This window comes from Bacillus rossius, chromosome 2 (assembly GCF_032445375.1).
Source record: "Bacillus rossius redtenbacheri isolate Brsri chromosome 2, Brsri_v3, whole genome shotgun sequence".
NCBI classification, from domain to species: domain Eukaryota; kingdom Metazoa; phylum Arthropoda; class Insecta; order Phasmatodea; family Bacillidae; genus Bacillus; species Bacillus rossius.
The window spans coordinates 13589382-13609703 of record NC_086331.1 but is presented as its reverse complement, the minus strand read 5'-3'; the positions used below and the strand labels follow the sequence as shown (position 1 = coordinate 13609703).

The 20322-nt window shown below is 35.2% G+C and overlaps 1 protein-coding gene across 2 annotated transcripts in view; it reads right to left on the bottom strand.

Moving 5' to 3' along the window:
- Positions 1-20322, bottom strand: part of LOC134529114 (phospholipid scramblase 1-like) — an 86251-nt gene that overhangs the window by 25814 nt on the left and 40115 nt on the right. For both annotated transcript variants that reach the window (XM_063362868.1, XM_063362869.1), the window contains 2 exons: positions 9777-9884; positions 4893-5113 (listed from right to left, as the gene is read on the bottom strand). In XM_063362868.1, coding sequence (XP_063218938.1) covers positions 4893-5113; positions 9777-9884 — 329 coding nt within the window. The remainder of the gene's footprint in view (positions 1-4892; positions 5114-9776; positions 9885-20322) is intronic.

Below are 20322 nucleotides of genomic sequence, written 5' to 3'. Positions count from 1 at the left end.
AGCCACCGACTGGATGTGACTGGCCACCTACTGGACGTGTGTGTCTGGCCACTGAATAGACGTGCCTAGCCACCGACTGGATGTGACTGGCCACCTACTGGACGTGTGTGCCTGGCCACTGAATAGACGTGCCTAGCCACCGACTGGATGTGACTGGCCACCTACTGGACGTGTGTGCCTGGCCACTGAATAGACGTGCCTAGCCACCGACTGGATGTGACTGGCCACCTGCTGGACGTGTGTTCCTGGCCACTGAATAGACGCACCTAGCAACCGACTGGTTGTGACTGGCCATCGACTGGGCTAGATGTGTGTCCAACCGACTCTTCGTGCTTTTCTGGCCAACCAACCGACATGCATAGCGTACATCAGGACGTGGCTGGTCACCGATTACGTGCCTGGCCACTGAATAGACTTGCCTAGCCACCAACTGGATGTGTGTGGCCACTGATTGGACGCAGCTGGTTAACCGACTGTCACGTGGAGATGCTCTGAAAACACGTCAAGGCATGCAAGGAATCGCTTCGCCTTCTAAGAAGACGGTAGACATTGAGAAACGCTTGTTATTTGCTTGTTTATTGGAACTTGTATAATTTCTATAATAATTTTTTTTCAAACCTATCATTCTTTTGTAATTGTGATTAAATTATTATTTTTTGCATCAAGCAGTGATCGAACCAAGGACGAATATCGATCGAGTAAATCATTTTTCTAAAAAGAAATTTTTTTAGTAATTTTTTGATTATTTTCCGAATTTCTAGCTTTAAATTTACAGAATTCCAAGAAGGCAGCGAAGATGGCATCGGTAGCTTACTGACGGCTGATGGATGAGGAACTTACGCAGATTTATGATTTTCTGCTATATTTTAAGTAATAAATAGGTATATTTTGTTTACCGGACATTATTATTTTTTCATTAGTCAAGTATCGAACCAAGGACATACATCAAAATAATCAATAATTATTTTAATAAGCGTATGTTTTGAGGATTTTTAGAATTTTCCGTATTTCAAGCAAAATAATTACTTATTTCCAACATAGTGGATTCCAAGATGGCGGTTTTGGAGTCATCTAAAATGGCCGCCGACCTCCTGATCATAGTCAACGAGTGGCGGCTACGCTCGAACATGGCCAATTCCTGACGATTGACAAGTCACCACAAGAATCCACCACAAAATTGTAGTCCCATAAGAAATACATTATGCCAGTATCGGCTATTATATACAACTTGCTGAATACTTGTTCTAATTTATTTAATCATAATATATAAGTTAATAATTTATAATAAAAAAACAAATAGTTTATACATATGGGAACATAACCACACATATATAAATACCCTTAAAATACACCTGAAAATCTTAAAATCACAATCAATTATATGGATCATTATTCAGTATTAATCGCTAAAGAATAATATTTAAATGCACATATATCATTTATAATTAAATTTATATGTAGTCTTTTTTGGTACGTAGTCTTTATTTTTGGTATTATGTAGCCTTTTTCTTTCATCCTTGGAAAAATTCGTCGCATGATACGCGCACACCGTAAACAATTCACACCCATCATTTTTTCATAAAGCACCTTAAGAGGTATAAATTAAAAAAAATATCTATAGGCTGTAAACGTTACTGGCCGTAATATAAAATGTGACCGACGCATATGGCATAACTTGTGAGGTTACTAATGAATTGTATTAGCAATACACTTGTAATTTCTTCCTATTATTAGGGTAAACTCATGCATTATTATTATTATTTTTTTTTTTGGAAAGTCAACCGAGCCCCGGGGATTTTGCCCTTCATCCCCCCTCCCTTTTCCTTCGTTTGGTCATGTCTAATGACCTCGTCGTCCATCAGAACCATCAAACATAAATTAGAAATTTAAAATTCTGGGGGTTGTGTGTTCAAGTGCCAAATTGGTAATGGGTGTATTTATGACTACACTGTAAAAATGTTTTTGTACTTTGGCAAGGATTGTCCTTGGAAACTCAGTTGGCAACGATATCACTTGTAATATTGTAAGGCAGAGCTTTCTTTGTACAATTGGCAATTTTACAAATATCTGTCTTGCAGTTTTACAAGTGATATCGTTGGCAACTGGGCTTCCAAGGATTTTCATTGTAAAAAGTACACTTTTTTTTTTACAGTGTTGTTGAAGTTCGGCTGCAAGTTCATTATACAAACAAAAATAAGAAACTGAAAATATTTATACGTATAAGGATATTAAATGCTTCCCTAGGCTGGTACGCACGCGCCTTTGAATTTCGAGCAGGAATATGGAACACTGAGTGAGTGTCTGGATAATGTTCTCGACTAATTTGTTAGTGATAAACCTTCAGCTGAAGTTTGTTGGTTGAATTTTGACTCGCCCTGTTTACCGTAACACAACTTGAGTAAAAAAACCCAGCTAAACTGTAATTATCATTCCGGGATTCAAACGAATGAAATGATAACTTCAAGTTCTGTTTTAGAGTTGTCACTCATTGGCATATCAGTGAACTTCACTGGGAATACGTGCTTCAGTTATTGGAATAAACAAAAAAAAGTGAAAATTAAAGAAAAAATGAGTCTAAGCTGTTTTAATAAACTGTAGGATTCCATTTTAGAGTGGAAAACAGTTTCAACTAATATGCAGTCAAAGTTTACTGATTTGGAAAAAAAAAATCAACTAAAATTATTATTTCAGGTTAAAACCTTTTCGATCACGAAAATTCATTTTTTTGTAAAAAATTATGAAATTTGGCAGACATGTTATTCAAATTTTTTTGTAAAAATTTTGATGTATTTATTATTTTGATACGAATACTGAAATCCAAAATTCGGATCGTCCTCTACAGAGGACACTGTGAGCACCATGCAAATATATTTTGTTTTTAAATTATTTTTTAAACAAAGTACTAGGATTTAATAATGAATAAATACTATTTAAAAATGCTTTAAAGTTCATAAAACTCAGTGTCTATAGTTGACGTTTGTTAGAAATAATTTTATATATATGTGTGTGTATACATATATATATATATATACAGAAGTTATCAAGTTCATCTCACACATTCATAGTTAAATTTGTGTGAAATAATTTAAAGCAGTTTCCTTCCCGTGTTATGCACATATGAACATTGCACTTCGTACACCTGATGAAGGTTTTTTCTTGTACAGCCAGGGCACTTGCACCTGGCAGTATTCTTCTGCTGACTGAACTCGGGTAAATGTTTGAAGCCATCGTATCTGACATCCTCGATGAGCCTTATTACAGCAGCCCTTTTCTTTGGAACTGGAGGGACTTGCTGTGATGAAGAGGGATGACCTCGCTTCTTGTCTACTGTCTTGCCTGCCAAAACTAGAGATTCCCCTACATGCTGGCGAAAATGAATGAAATCCATTACATTTTTTTCTGGCACTCCCAAACTGCTGGCAACCTTCCTGTATGTGAGTCACGAGTTTGTGATAGACATGTCAATTGCATGGGTCAGAAGTCGTAAAGTCCATTTCTTGGATCTTATGAAAGTTCTGTAAAGTGATATGAGGAAATCATATTTATCAACACCCCCCATGCTGGCAAGGTATAACTTGACACATTCTTGTCTCTGAACATGGATGTACTCTTTGTTTTTTTTTTCATCCCACCGGTGGCACACATCTTTTCCCCCAATTCCAACAAAGTTAGACCCAACTACAACACACGAATTATCATACCATTTTGTTAGTACAATCCCGTCAGTGCTTACTGTTTCCTGCATGAAACCTCGAGTTGGTTTCTTCTTTATTTCTTTATCAGATTCCAGGGTAGGGTTTGAAAATCATTCGGTTCGAACTGTTCCTACAGCATGTATGTTCCTCTGCTGCAGCCATTGAAACAGCCAATAAGAGCTAAAAAAATTATCGAAAAATAAAAAGCTGTTCTGTGATGAAATTCTTTCACAGAGCTGCATGACAACAGCAGGGCCAAGACCAAACTGTAAGTATTGTGTCTTTAGTTCAGTTGTCGAGCCTTGATAGATTATAAAATCATGCATTCGCATTCAGAATCACACAAGTGAACAAAGTCGCTAACAAATAGGCTACCTGCTGAGAGCGAACATAATTGCATACATACTAGGACTTACTCACACTACAGGCCCCCCCAGGAGTATAAAATTTCCCTCATGCTACTCACACAGTCCCATACAGAGGACAGTACTTCACAAGCACATTTATCTATGAACTGCTTAGTGTAGACATTTTTTACTTATTACAGTATTATCATTATATTGTTTTCTTCAAGAAGATAATTTTTTTATAATATTATTTATTTCTATTTATTGTAAAAAAAATGGCGTTCTCAGGTCAGTTTCCTAATTTGGAGTCTCTTCCAAACCAGTATATTCAATCAATTTCTGGCATTTTGGTTGTAACGCTACAGAGTGCAGCAGCTGTACTTATTGAAAAGTATCGTACCTGATATAGGACAATATGACTACGAAGGCATACAGCCTTTGTTACAATTATTAAACAAAGGTGAACACATCGTCCTCTGTATGGGACACAGTGACCGAAGAATGTTATTTATCATTCTTTTAGAATTTTTTTTTTTGGATGAGATGAATCCATATGAGCATGTGCCATTGTTTTGAAGACAATAATTATTATTTTTTGGCTGGTACACAAATTTGTCTTCATAATTAATAGAAAGCACAATGATGGAGGGAATGCGGAAGGTACTTTGGAATCACACCAAATGCTTTACAGAAATGGTGATGAAAATATTCCTCGGGGTAAAATCTATCCCTATGAAATCAGCCGTAATTGAACACAAGGGCTGCTGGATGAGACAACCATTACTGATGACGGGGCAGAGAAATTATGAATTAAACTAGACTAAATAACAAACCAACTGAAAGTAATTACCTGCAAACAGCAACCACACAAAAAAGAAGTACACCGCAGCTTTCTGCTGAAGTAGAAGGCCATTTGCCTGCTCTGGTCGTAGAAGTCGATTTGAAAACTTCTGTTCGATCCGAACAGAGTTCGTTGGAACGAGGAAGACTTTTCTGCAGCCACAAACAAAGTTTCGCCTCCTTGTGGTGCCTTCACTAAGTAACGGTTTTCAGATTCGATGTACGATAATACTGCAAACACATCAAAATGCCATCGTATAGTGACAGCATTTAAAACTCTAGTCACTTCTTAATATACCTAACCTTTAACGACTCTACATGAAAAGATACGTTAACAATCAAGTAGGCAGTAAGCTAGAAAATTAGTTCCGACTTTCGAAAACAAGTGTTGATCAGCCAGTGTATAAATTTAGACAGGAAAATTTGAGAGTAACTACACATTTTTACCAAATGAGGATTTTCAAATTTTGTGAATGATGATGCTTAAGACTTTAGTAACCACTAGTTCCTGTCAACTACGAACAAAACAAAGAATTCTTAGACTGTATTTTACACAATTTTTTGAGCTAAATTAAAAAAAAATGTGAACAAGGTTCAAATGCCAACGAATATTAAGTATTATTAATGCTTTTTGAGAGCTATGAGCTTCAGATTTTTCTAGTAAGTATTTTTTTTGTCAAGAACAAAATCTTTGAAAGCATTGTGGACAAGGGCACTTAAGTAAAAGAAAATGCTTAGTATAGGTATACCGACCCAGTGGTTACCAAATTTTATTTAAATTTGTTATTGGAAATTGTTTATTAATTGATTTATTCAAGAATTTGTAATTGTTTCAGATAAACAATAGAGGTTTGGTGCAAAACTCATGTCATGTCATGTCATGTCATGTCAAAAATTATCTTGGTTGTTTGATTTAAATGCAAGATTTTGGAATTACTTGCGATAAGAATTTCACTAAGAGTTCTTTTTTAACGCGCCATCACAAGTCTGACAGAAAACACCAGTGTTGTGAAAAATGTTTGTATCCTACTGAATACTAATATTTAGGGACACCTGTATTTCGCGAATACATTTCGTGTCAAGGTATTTCACAAAATACTGTAGCTTTTCTCCTGTGGTTATTGGCTGAGGTCGGTGAGAGGTGTCGTCCCGCTCTTGACGGGGCCAATGAGAATGTGGTCACCGTACTGCTGCACCCTCACAATTTGCCATGACTCTTAGAGAAAGCTACAGTGTTTTGTGAAATACCTTGACATGAAATTAAATCGCGAAATACAGGTGTCCCTACTAATATTCTGTGACTGACATCCAGAACTGGAGGAACAGTAACAATGTAGGGATTTGATAAAAAAAATATTGCACAAGAAAACACACTTTCCGTCGAAACATCCCTTATATTTACTTTTGTTTCAAAATCTGGATCCATATTCGTCTGAGAACCAATCCTAGACCACCGTAACGAGAGTTACAGATGGGGATAAGATTTAACGGTGTATTGTAAATAAACTGAAATAACACCGAAGAGTATGTAAATACACAATATAGCACAAAAATGCAATTAAAATCATGAAATCAATCACATATCTAACAAAACTTCAAATCGAATAAAAATATAATTGTGTAAATTATTATATTTAATGAGTGTTATTTATGTAGCATGACGTTTGTAACAAAAAGGATTCGACATAATGGAAAGGAAAATTTTTTTTTTATTTACTTACTCATTTTTACATTCCTGACGTCCGTATATTTAAGCACCCATATGTCTAATGGCCTATTTTTATTTTTATTAATCAGTGTAATTATTTCCTAGAAATGCATATTAGAAATTATTTGATTGTAAAAAGTTATTATGTATTGCATTTAGTATTACAATGTTTTAGCGAATAAATACTTATAAACAGTTGAGTGCCAAACATGTATATAAACTAACACTTTTATACATGGGTCCCGTGACCTCGGAACGTAATGACGCAGAAGCGTGTGTTTCCAATACCGGACTTGTTTTATCCCTGAAGTCTGCGCCCTGGCAGCACACAGCTCGTCCCTGTGAGTTAGACTGCCTGCAGTGCCTCGAAAGTGCTAGACTAATCAGCCGCCACGTGGAGCGGAAGTACTGAGCTCAAGACCAGTTTCTACTCGACTGTTCTGGAAGCCGAGAAACGTCGGCACACGGACTATATAAACCCCTGCCAGCTCTGAGCAGCAGCAACACCTGACAGCAAGACAGACACGCTGCCCCAGCGCCCTACGCTTCGGAGGACACCGTGTTCTGCTGCGGTAAGCCGCTACACTCCCGAGGACAGGAATGATGGCAATACGAGGCGCTGTTGGAGGTCTCGGTAGTTTCACTCGCTGGACGATTGGTTGAAATTACTCGTGTGATGAGTGAGCGAGTGGGACTCGAGAAGGCGTTGGCTTGGAGCAAGTGGCTGGCGTGGCATAGCGAGTGTTGTGTCGGAACTGGCATCCCAATGCTATGACATGTTCCCCCGACTGTGACTGGCGATTACAAGAGTTTGGTAGTCGCACTCTACAATATAGTAGTGTTACTCAATGTGATAGAATTCTTGGAGCTGCGAACCGTTGGTCCGCCATGCACAGACGTTGCTTGAACGAGTTTGTTTGTAAGAGAGTGCAGGCACGAAGACTGAGGGTGGAAGAGGCGGGACTCGTCTGGGTTACTGGCTACGAGGGTAGCGAGCCGAGGAAGACGTTTCTGCGGCGAGTGGAGCTGTGCAGAACGAGTGATCGACTAGAGCTGCGACTTCACCCCAGCCTTTGCAGCGAGTCGTGGACTCGCGTTGGTGCCAACTACTGCAGTTGTCAGACTCGTACGGACAACTCGTCCGCCCAACGAATATCCACAAGGCGAGTTACTATTCAGTATTAGCGTCCATATTACGGAATGCTGTTTACTAGTTGGTCTATGTCAAATATGTTTGTCAATCATGTGTTTCCTTCTGTTAAATGTGTTTTATTAATGCTTTAGTAATCGTAAATTATTGTGAAGGCTTACAGAGATTTTGGATATTTTTAATCTTTGTTTAATCTGGCACGTTGACTTGAAGTAGATTCATACAGTAATGATGCTGCATTTTGTACTTTACGCCGGTATTTTTATTCTTATTTGCTCGGACTATTTAAATGTAAAAATATTAATTAATGTTTTATTAACAGTGTATTATTTTGGGTTGCGTGCACTTCAAAGCCAAGTATTAAAAAAAACCCAAGCTTTCTTTCTCTGCCAATAATGAAGGGTTTTGCCCGCGGTTGGCATATTCTGAAAAGGTTCAATGATGTCCCTGTTGTTAATACTCTGAAGTGAGTGATACTTAGATATTTGGCATTGGTTGTTCACAGTATCTCGCATACGCCATTTTGAATACGGCGAGTGACGTCTGAAACATACGAAGCTTGCTTGTTTTGAACTTGCTCCATATGTGCTGTGATATTGAGGTTGAATAAATTTGTTCTGACACCGCATGCCCCTTGCTTGTCTTTAAGTTGTTATGTCTGGCCTGAAGCGTCAAAATACATTTGATAAATTAAAAAAAACCATAACACCAAAACGTTTTTGACGTAACAACGTCTAATAAATCGATGAACGCCGGTTGCAAGCACGAAAAAGTTTCCCGTTACGCACATTGTCCCGTTACACTGTGTCCCGTTACGCTCATTGTACGCTTGCGCCGCATCTATCTCTCTTCCACTCGATTGGAACAACCATCGGTATGGCTTTTTCGAGGCACATTAAACTTGAAACACTCCCATTCGTTCCCTACCATCGTCCTATCCTTAACAGAATAACACAGATTGTAAGACTTTAAATAGCAAACATGTATCAAAGTTATAGTTAAAACAATCTCTTCGTTAAAGTAATAAACATATTTTAATTAATGAGTGCAAGTAAAAGTAAATTTACAATTAAATTGTAGATTTCATTTCACTCCTTTGTATCCATACAAAATAGTAATAATTCAATAAAAATGATTCAATTTTATTCATAAAAGTATGCAATAATTTCATCAATGTTTTGTTATGATGTTGCGTTGTCACGTTAAACTATCGTCCGTAAACCGACTTTACAGACAATCAATTTAAAAAAAAAAAACGAAACTGGACAAGAAAACATAAAATCATGTCTCCAGTTATGCGCATTCACGGAGAGCCACTTTATAGGATCCAGATACGTTACAGGCATAACATCGAAGATGAAATCTGTACTTACAAGAACGTCCAACGTCTAAACTTAGATATATCTTGGAGTTGGATTAAATTTCATTGAGCTAATAGTTAAAAACAAATAGTTTAACTCAAACATTGTAGTCACTTTAGTGCAACATTCATCTACGAATCAAAAACTTAAATTAATTTCTTATAGATACTATCTGACACGTCCCTGATTTTACTTACATTTGAATGCAAAACAGAGGCAAACTCGTATGTATACATAGCCTTTCTAAAAAATTAGTCTTTCATTCCAGAACGACTAAGTCCAAAACAAATCAGAAAAAAAAGAATCTTTTGCAAAGAACCTTTGTTTACACATTAACATAGAACTGGATCTCTCTTGTTGTAAAAATGCCGTGTCGAACTTTGATATAGTTTTCCCGGCGTTAAACACTTTTTTTTGCTACAAATATGGACTTAAACCTTTTGTGTAAAGGAACAAAGCATTCGTAATGTTCTCATCTTACACAATGCATTGTTATGAAAACCTTCCTATCGTCGAAAGTTATTAAGTTAATACCGGTCATCGAATTTCAATACTGCCTGTGTATTATTACAGTTGAATACCACGTGATAATGTAGACTCGAGCTAAGCATTTGTAAAAAAATACGTAATAAGGACCAATGATGCAAGAAATTATACAGGCATTCATTTACTTACAGTCGTTTAACTCCACAGTCTGTTGAATGCATATTTGTTGAAGGCCGTCAAGAAATTCCAAGCCAGACAATGGGATGATGTGAGTCGTATTTGTTGTGCGCCAATCAACTGCAAAAAAAAAAGTTCTAATTTATATTGAACCAACTATATGTGTAACACTGAAAAATAATACGACTAACTGACAAGTATGGAAGTATATAATACTAAATCAAGTAGAATATACCATATAATGTATATGTACGGTTATATTATATATTCAAATTTAAGTATAAGATACAATATATATTAATGAATAAGGAAAATCTGTATTTAAAAAGCTGTGGAAAAATTTTTTTAGACCTCTCATGGAGATAAATGTTTTCTTGGTCACGTCTTGAAATGAATATGAACTTACACGCAATACATATAAAGTAGAACTAATGACTCCTATGGACGTATTTATACATATATACATATATATTTATATAAAATAGCTTCCTGGCTCTTCGTCTCTACGTTCATAGCATTGAAATTAAGTCCAGTCTTTTCAGTAAATTTTCCTGAATGGAACTTTGAATAGGAACTATTTTTTAAAAATTTTATTTAGAAATAGTAAATATTATTATTTTATGTTCCCCGAGACAATTATTCATTATTTCGTACAAAATTGATGTTGCATAACTAAATGTGCATTGAGACAAATGTAGGATTGTAGTAACCAAATTTCGGTACTCACAACCCATACTGAATAGTGCTAGTTCTTATATCTTAGCCTGTCAGACAGCTGAGTTCCGGTTAGGTGATTATTTTTTTGGAATAATCACCCACTTGGATTTGTGACATCACGGCGACAAAATTAAAAATTTCCCATTTTTCTTTAAAATTAACCCAAACGTTTTAAATATGACATATTTCCCTTTTTGTAGGGAAAAGATCCCATTTTGAGGGGAAATTTCACACTAATAAATAAAAAATAATCAAAATCCCCAAACGCAGCTTAGTATTTCCCAAAATGGTTAATTATTTCCTATAACAGTCACCGGTAAAGCACGATAGTCATCGTGATAGCCATCTTGGAAATAAAAAAATTGATAAAATATTATTTAAGTATGATTTTTAAAATTAAAAAAACATTTAAAAAGTGCATATGTCATTGAGTATTAAGTACTTGGTTAGAACCCGCCAAGGGCAATTTAAATACATTAATAAAAATTTTAAGATATTAAAAAAGAGTATCTAAAAATATGTCTGAATAAAAAATGCACTTATCGTTATCGAATTTGTAATCTACAATTTTGATCCAAAAAAGAAAATTTTATAAAATACTTATTTTCAAAATGATAACATTTATAAAAATTATTGAATAGTTAAAATTATTTTGATAGTACAGCACTTACATCAGACGATTGATCCTATGTGACTGTTGTTGTAAAAGGTGGCGAAACATTCTTTCTCCGTAATATTTACCAGCAGACTGCCCCCCGCACCTATACCAAGGCACATATTACTCCCGAAAATGTGACGTCATGGGAGCCATATCTTTGGCAGGAAAAGTTTGGTTCACAATTAAGACATAAGCGAGTGCCTAGTAGCCCAAGCACACGGCTGCGCACAGGAATTATGCGAAATATGTTTACAATTGAAATATTACTGATAATTTCAGCCGACATTTCACGATGTATCCGACATATGTTGGTAGTGTTAGTAAATAACTATATTAATTACCAAATTATTACCCCACTTCACCTGAGTAGCAATTCACGAACGCAATTTTTAAACGTATAAATTAATTTTGGTTATGTAAAATGTTTAACTTACAATTCTACCCACGAAACATTGTTACTATTTATTTATATTAATGCTGGTAACTTTTATAAGCAATAGCAATCGTTTATGTTTAAAGCAGGAATTACATACACATGAGGACTGTAATATCTCGACAATTACTTGCTACAATAGTATTAATAATTATAAACAGTTTTTTAGTCCCGCCAAAATGGTATTCTGCTCTACTCTCATTGGCTGTTGCGCCATGCGTTCGTAACAGAAATAAAATAAATTCATTGTTCTTCTATGCGCACGACCATCTTATGCGTTGTGAATCAGTAGGTTGGAAAACATGGCGGTCAGTTCTTGTACACCCAGTTTTACTGTTACCGTTATTGTTTTCAACTGTGTGTCCAGCTTTAATGTTGCCGTTTTTTTTCAACTGTGTGCCCAGCTTTAAGGTTACCGTTATTTTTTTCAACTCTGTGCCCAGCTTTAAGGCTACCGTTATTTTTTTCAATTGTGTGTCCAGCTTTAATGTTACCGTAATTTTTTTCAACTGTGTGCCCAGCTTTAAGGGTACCGTTATTTTTTTCAACTGTGTCCAGCTTTAAGGTTACCATTATTTTTTTGTTTTTCAATTTTGCACCCAGCTTAAGGCGATTGGTGTTTGTTTGTTTGTTTGTTTATCGTCTTTATTGGTGGCGAAGTTAAGGCGTTACGCCTTCTCTTACACTTAACCACTTTTCTGCAATTACATCAAAGATTTGAATATTAAAAACTAAGCATGATATAGACTAAATATTAAGAGAACAAATTAAAATTTTAACTTAATGTTCAAATATTAACTATTACAAAATATTCAACCATAACTAATTATAAAGTAATTAAAGACTAAGCATAGACATACATAAAAAGGAAAATAATTAAACATACAGCAAAAAGTATCAAAACCGAAAAAAAAAAAGAAAAAAAAAACATTAGGTGCTACTACATTAAAACCAGTCACTCGCACATTCACACACAGAATCAAGCAGTAGGGTAGCAGTGAAGTGGTCATGGTAAGCAGTTGTTACAAAGATGTTTTTTCAGCCTGTACTTAAAGGATGCTAGATTTTTTGTTTGCCTTGTCGCTTGGTCTAATTTATTCCAGAGCCTGCTACTCACGGTTGCAAAAGATCCCGACAGACATTTGGATGAGTGCACTGGGATAGATAGCATTGGGTTGCGTGTGGATCGCGTGTCATGGCTATGGTAACTATGTAGGTAATTAATACCGGCTGACATATAATGAGGTGATACCTGCTGCAGCACCTTATAAGCAAGGATAAGTATGTGCATTTTGCGTCTTTGTGCGAGAGTGAGCCATTTTAACTGCTGGTAGTATTGGGTTAGATGATCACGTAATTTAAGGTTAAAAATGTATCTTACGCAGCAGTTTTGGAGCTTCTGTAGTCGCTTAGCTAGTTTATCAGTTAGATCAGGAAAGAGGACATCGCAGTAATCAAAGTGGGGCATAATTAATGTTTGAACAAGCATGGTTTTAATACTAAGTGGAAGCAAATTTTTTAACCGTCGTAAGCAGTGAAGGGAAAAATGTACCTTCTTACAAATTTGCATTATCTGCTCCCTCCAGGTTAAGGTTGTGTTTATCAGGACTCCCAGATTTCTTACGACGTTAGAGAACTGAATATCAACTCCTTGGAGCGTTAAGTTACAGTATTTGTTAGGAATTAATTCAGTGAGCTTTTGAGGAGAACCAATTAATATTGCTTGGGTTTTATTTGCATTCAGCCTGAGTTTATTAACTTTTGCCCACTTAGAGACAGAATCGAGATCATCATTGACAGAACAAATTGACTGATTGATATTGGTTGCTTTTGCGTGAATATATATTTGCACATCATCGGCATACATGTGGTATTGGCAATGTTTTAAGCATTTAGGTAGATCATTTATGAATATAGTAAATAAAAGTGGCCCAAGAATTGAACCCTGAGGGACACCTGCTACTATTGGGAGCCACGTGGATACTTCGGTATTGAGAACGACACGTTGGTAACGACCACCTAGGTAGGAATTGAACCATGTACAAACACTATGAGAAAAATTATATTGAATTGACATTTTTCGTACAATAAGATTGTGATCTACTGAATCAAATGCTTTACTAAAGTCAAGCAACGTTAGGATCGTTATTTCACGCCTATCAATAGCATGACGTATGCTATCAGTAACATTAATGAGGGCAGTAGTGGTACTGTGCACGGTAAAAACCGGTCACAGGCCCGAAAACAATGAATTTTGTATCATATGACCATTAAAGAGTCTAGATGCCTATGTGGGTGACCGTTACTATGTAGGGAGGTCAGGAGCTTAGTTCCAGCTCGTCAGTGGCGAGATGGCCTTCATACGGGAAGGGTGTCGCTGGTGGTCGCTCTGCGGCCTGCCATCTAGCGGGAACTAACAAAACCTCGAAGGTTGTATCTCGCTCTCCCTCTAACACACAGCCGATAAGGTTCTATCCATGGAGCTAATATACAGTAATACATCTGGAGAGGACAAGGGAAGGCCAGCAAAGGATGCGAGGTGAAGCCGGGTATCGGCGTTTGTTCCCTGCTTCCTACGCTGGAAGAAAACGAAAACGAGCCAAACTTGTCTCGCGCGGCGGAAAAATCCTCCAAACTAAACTCGCAACAGCTCCGAAACTATAAAAACAATCAAACTGAAAATTTTACTGGATTATCTGTAAACATTCTTCCCCACACCGCTTTAATATTTTTTTTCGAAACATGAATACTTTCAGTTTTAAAAATTAAATACCTATTTACTGCCAAATTTTTTTGTGAATACGCAGAGTAAATTTCAACATCGAGGAAAAATTTTTGTTTGCAACTATAGGTGGGGGACACCTGCGAATGAAATTAGGAAGAAGCTTCAAATTTTATTTATATACCACTCTAGACGCATTCAACCCAATACTTTTATTTTTACAGAGAGTTGAAGTGGGAATAATGTTTCAGTGGGTAACACTACCGACATATGTCTTCGTAACGCACTTCTTTTTGTTATTATACTTCTCAAATTTTATTTCATACACAACGTTTATAAAAAACGAATTCTTACTTACTTCATTTAATCTATTACAAATCTCTTGTAATATACGTGTATTAGTAGAAGTTAGAAGTCTTTTCAATATCATGTTCATGTTCCAGTCTACTTACTCAACCAACGTAACATGCAAACCTTAGCTTAACACTGGTAGAGAATTGTTTGTAATAACTGTAATGCTATGCATATACTGACAATGTAAGAAACTTTCAATTTTATTAATTGTTTGCATAAGAATTAATAATTTTAAAAAATCATAAAATAGGCCTTTATAGACTGAAAACCTTTCACGTAGTTTCAAGTAGCGTACATAAAAGTTTTTAAATATATATAATTACCAAATATTGTTGAATATATTTAACATTTTTATACATGTTACAACACACATATAATAACAAGCCTATATAGGATATAAAAAGACAGACGCCAAATTTTAGCATTTTGTATTTATTTTCTCTGTGTGAATAAAATAACAGTTCTTAACGTAGTTGCTAATACATACTGTACTATATTTCTAAAAAAAATACGAAAACCCCTGACATCGTCACCATAACAATGATAAATTTGCAAAATAATTAAGGCACGTCTTTTAATGCTACGAAGCACACTCTTAAGAGAAATGTTTTAAACTTATGTTGGGATTTATCTAATATCTTAAAAGCATTGTGAAACCGTTCCTTTGAGGGAAACCTTAATATACCGAACACCATATCATCCTTTAATCGAGTTAGATTTTCGCTTCTTAAGACCCATTTGTCTTCAAAATGCACTGTACACAATGCATGGTTCGGAGACGCAGTCCAATTTTTCCGCTTTGTCGCTTTTTCCCAGATCTGTCGTTGATCGTCACGTTTTGGAAATCTATGGAAAAAGTAAAGAATTATACAACTGAAACTACTTCTCTTTGTTAAATAGTTTTCTTAGGTTTTTCGAAAAGTTAGAAGATTAGTTACTACTGTTTAAAACATTTGCCACTTTTTTCTGATGCTTCAAAAGATTTGGGAATTAATTTAGTTAACAAATGAAAAAAAAATCTTTAATACATGTGAAAAGTAACGCCATCCGGTTTGGAATTCCATCGATTTGTACAGCCATATGCGCTACAGGAAATCACCATTGTAGCTGCACACCAGCGCCACTCAAACCTCAAGGACAAGTTGGCTGGGGCTGCGTTTGCAGTAGAAATACGCTCTCCTCCTCTTTCTTTTCAACCCTTCTTCGCAACCGGCTGGCTTCGCTCTCGCCCTACACATGTCCACTCCAGATCTTCTTACATGCTCCTTGGTTCTATCGTGCCCGGAGGAGGGGAATGTTTATCAGGTTTCTCTTTCACTCATTCTTCGCCATGGGGAGGCAGAATGGATTATTTTTTGTCCGCAACTGCGCAGACGTCATGTGGCCACTCCCGCATTCTTCTCACTCAACTCGCTCATTCTCTCACACTATTTCAATAAATCTTTTCAAATCTTCAACATCAATACTTTAAACCATTGCGCTTCCTACGGATTAATTATATTTCATGCAAGTGCCCGAATTCAGCTGCAAAAAAATAAAACGCGTAGTCAATTTTTTTCTTCAAAAACCTTCCCAAACACCGTGTGTTAAAAAACATTCTGAAAGCCCATTTTTCTAGATAAATGGAAATTCTAAATCACCTACGCCACAAGGAAACATTGTGCTTTAATATTATGTAAAGAAAACACCTCTTAGTTTTATAGTTATGTAAAGGTGGTGTGATATGTTTTAGATGTCGCACCATCTTATCATCCATGTAGAAGAGTTACCCGAAAAGCTAACAAGACTATTGCCATGGAAATGGAAATATGTTTAAGGAAATATTTTTCAAATGTTTGTAAACAGTAAACAACATATAAAAAATCTTATAACTGTAAAATTAAAATACAAACAACCCTATAGCAAATTTAATTTCAATATGAAAAAGTCTACAATAATGTTTACAAGAAACGAAATTGCAATAGCAATACAAAAATATCGCAATTTTGTTACATTGTTAATATATACATTATTTTTAATAAAGGCAATAAAAATGACATACTCAATATTTGGAATACAATAAATACCTTAAGCCCTACATAATTGCTGCGATATTCACAATAAATGCTTTCCTTAAATATAGTAATTAAAAAACATCGTAAATAAATTATGAACATACATATTATGGTGAAGGAAAGTGGACACTATCACACTGAAAAATCTTAGAGGGTAGTTTTCCTCATCTTATTTCTTACTTTGCGTTTTTGGTCTTGTTCGTTAAAATATTTCATGTTCAAATACTTGATACGCATATACGTTCTTGTCCTGACAAAACAGTATATAACTTCTTCTGGATATTTATTTTCAGTAGTTCCGCAAATAATTTTAGTCAGTGATTCAAAAATCCGCTCTTTTTTGCACATATTGCTGCCATGAATATTATCAAAACACATTTCAGCGATCTTTATTAATTCAAAAAATTCATTAGTGGGACATTTTAAGTTACCCTTTGATTGTACATGTATCCAGCTATCGTCCTCCGAATTGAAATCCGTAGTGCCAAGGTCAGGATATTTATTTCTGAAACGGTGAGCTATATAGCCAGAAACATATTTCAGCCCTTCAAGAGAAATTTCGTCACTTGAAAGGGGCCTGGCCTCTAAATCTAAGTCTATTTCTTCCATGTCAGCAAGATCTATTTCATTTAAAGGTGATTTCTCTTGAAATGTCTTTGTAAAATACATTTCCTTGCACAAAAGTAGTTCTGTAAAATCATTCTGATAAGCACTGTCCTGTTCCATTTCATTTGACGAAAAATCACTTACCAAACACATTTCGTCTGTCTTCTCATCCGTGTTTTTCCGTTCAGCAAAAACTGCTGCAGAATGTTTTCACAATATGTAGTTTATAATTCTGTATTTAAAGTAAATGAGCGACAGATGCGTATTTTATTACATGCTTTATATTAGCTTCACCTGTATGTTTGTTTGTCTGTCCGTCTGTAACTCTTTCGACTAAGAGTGAGTGACTCATCACTGTAAAATGTCCCACTAATTTCATCATGTTAGTTAGCCGAGTGGTCTAAGGCGCGCGACTTCTGAGACGTCAGCTTACGGATTCAGCGATCGTGGGTTCTACTCCCGGCCACGCCGGAAAAAAAGAATGTTTTTCTTTTCTTCTGGTAAATTCTAAGATTATATCCATACATCTAACTGTAAATGATTCGGAGAGACTTTACCATTTCTTTGTGACGTTTCAACTCCAAATAGTTATCTCAGATGGTAATAGGTAGTGTCAGTAACTCATTTCCCTATGATAATTTATTATACATAAATATAGTTTAAAAAACTAAAAAAACATGCTTTTAAAGAATATCAAACTAAAAAGTTAAAAATAAGTATAGTTTAAAAAACTAAAGAAACATGCTTTTAAAGATTATCAAACTAAAAAGTTAAAAATAATTTTAAAATTTAATTAATGACAATAGTATATAAGCAATACTAGTATAAATGAGAAAAAAGCATGGGGCGCTTAATATACAAAAAATATAGCACAAAGCGCCTCAAGCTTTTTTTCTCATTTATACTAGTATTGCTTATATACTATTGTCATAAATTAAATTTTAAAATTATTTTTAACTTTTTAGTTTGATAATCTTTAAAAGCATGTTTCTTTAGTTTTTTAAACTATATTTATTGATGTTCCATACCTCTAATATACGGACAGAGAAAAAACCACTCTAACACATCTTAGTTCAGTTTAACTGTTAACAAATATTTAGGTTAACAGGTCCTATACATATTTCCGAATGTTTTACTGACTGAGTTATACTGGACATTAATTAAATTGATCGCTGATATTTATACTTTTAAAAGAAATTTTGAATTTATCATTTTATGTAAACTCTAATGCGTTAAAAAGTGTAACGCAACACTACACACAGGTAGTGATGTCTAGTGCACTGCCCTATGCACATTAGTTAACAAAAAGATAAAATGAAATATTAATTACTGATAAATAATACCTTGATGTCGTGATACAAGTAACACATGCTTATCTGATATTTATCTCAATTAGAATACGAAATAGGAAGATAAAATAATTAACTGATTTTAAGACTGATTTATTACTTACACAGTACAGTGCATTTTGAAGACAAATGGGTCTTAAGAAGCGAAAATCGTACTCGATTAAAGGATGGTATGGTGTTCGGTATATTAAGGATTCCCTCAAAGTAACGGTTTCAGAATGCTTTTAATATATTAGTTACATCCCAACATAAGTTTAAAACATTTCTCTTAAGAGTGTGCTTCGTAGCATTAAAAAATGTGCCTTAATTATTTTGCAAATTTATCATTGTTATGGTGACGATGTCAGGGCTTTTCGTAATTTTTTTTTAGAAATATAGTACAGTATTAGCAACTACGTTAAGGGGCCCGCCTCGTCAGGGGTGTATGTGTGTTAGTGAGGCGGGATGATAAGCGCGACGCTCGCTGGTGCTTCCAGCGCGGTATAGCCTCTAAACGCAAGTCTCTGAACTGGCGCGCATTCGTCTCGTCGTCACAGGATAACTGTGAAATTTGAGCGGTGACCGTAACATTATATGGCGGAGAAATGAAGATAAAGGTGTTATGCAAGCCCCTTAAGTGCTTTCAAGAATCTGTACTGATTGTTTTATGCCTAAAAATTACTCTGAAAACACGCGTTTTAGGCATTTTAACGCTTCTAAAAATACAGTTTAAAAACTTAATCCGAAATTAAAAGTACTTATCGGTCCTCAGCGAACTCTTAAATGCTATTCGTAAATAGGCCCCACTCGGATATCTTGAGTAGTTTTGAAATCGCGTTGTTTTTCCTGAAGCTCTGCACACCGTCTGTGTGACCAGGTAGGCGGAGCCCTTAAGAATTGTTATTTTATTCACACAGAGAAAAGAAATACAAAATGCTAAAATTTGGCGTTTGTCTTTTTATATACTATATAGGTTTGTTATTATATGTGTGTTGTAACATGTATAAAAATGTTAAATATATTCAACAATATTTGGTAATTATATATATTAAAAAACTTTTATGTACACGACTTGAAACTACGTGAAAGGTTTTCAGTCTATAAAGGCCTATTCTATGATTTTTTAAAAATTATTAATTCTTATGCAAACAATTAATAAAATTGGAAGTTTCTTACATTGTCAGTATATGCATAGCATTACAGTTATTCCAAACAATTCTCTACCAGTGTTTACCTAAGGTTTGCATGTTACGTTGGTTCTTCTACTAATACACGTATATTACAAGAGGTTTGTAATAGATTAAATGAGGTAAGTAAGAATTCGTTTTTATAAACGTTGTGTATGAAATTATAAATTTTGAGATGTATAATAACAAAAAGAAGTGCGTTCCGAAGACATATGTCGGTAGCAGTAGCGAATATAGGTTATAATTTTGGGGGGGGGGGGGGGGGGGCCCAATATGACCGAGCTTACCATCATTTATGCTTGCTTTTTTTTTAATCAATATCATTTAATGATTATGTAAGTTTACAAAGGGTTTTAAGGAAAGTTTTAGGACTAAACAATATATTTATTATTTCTATTTATTTATGTTTTCGGTTATTTTTATAACAGAACTGCATTGATTTTTTATAATATAATAACACGTTGTTTTGAAAAACGTGCGTATTTAAAATTTAATTGTA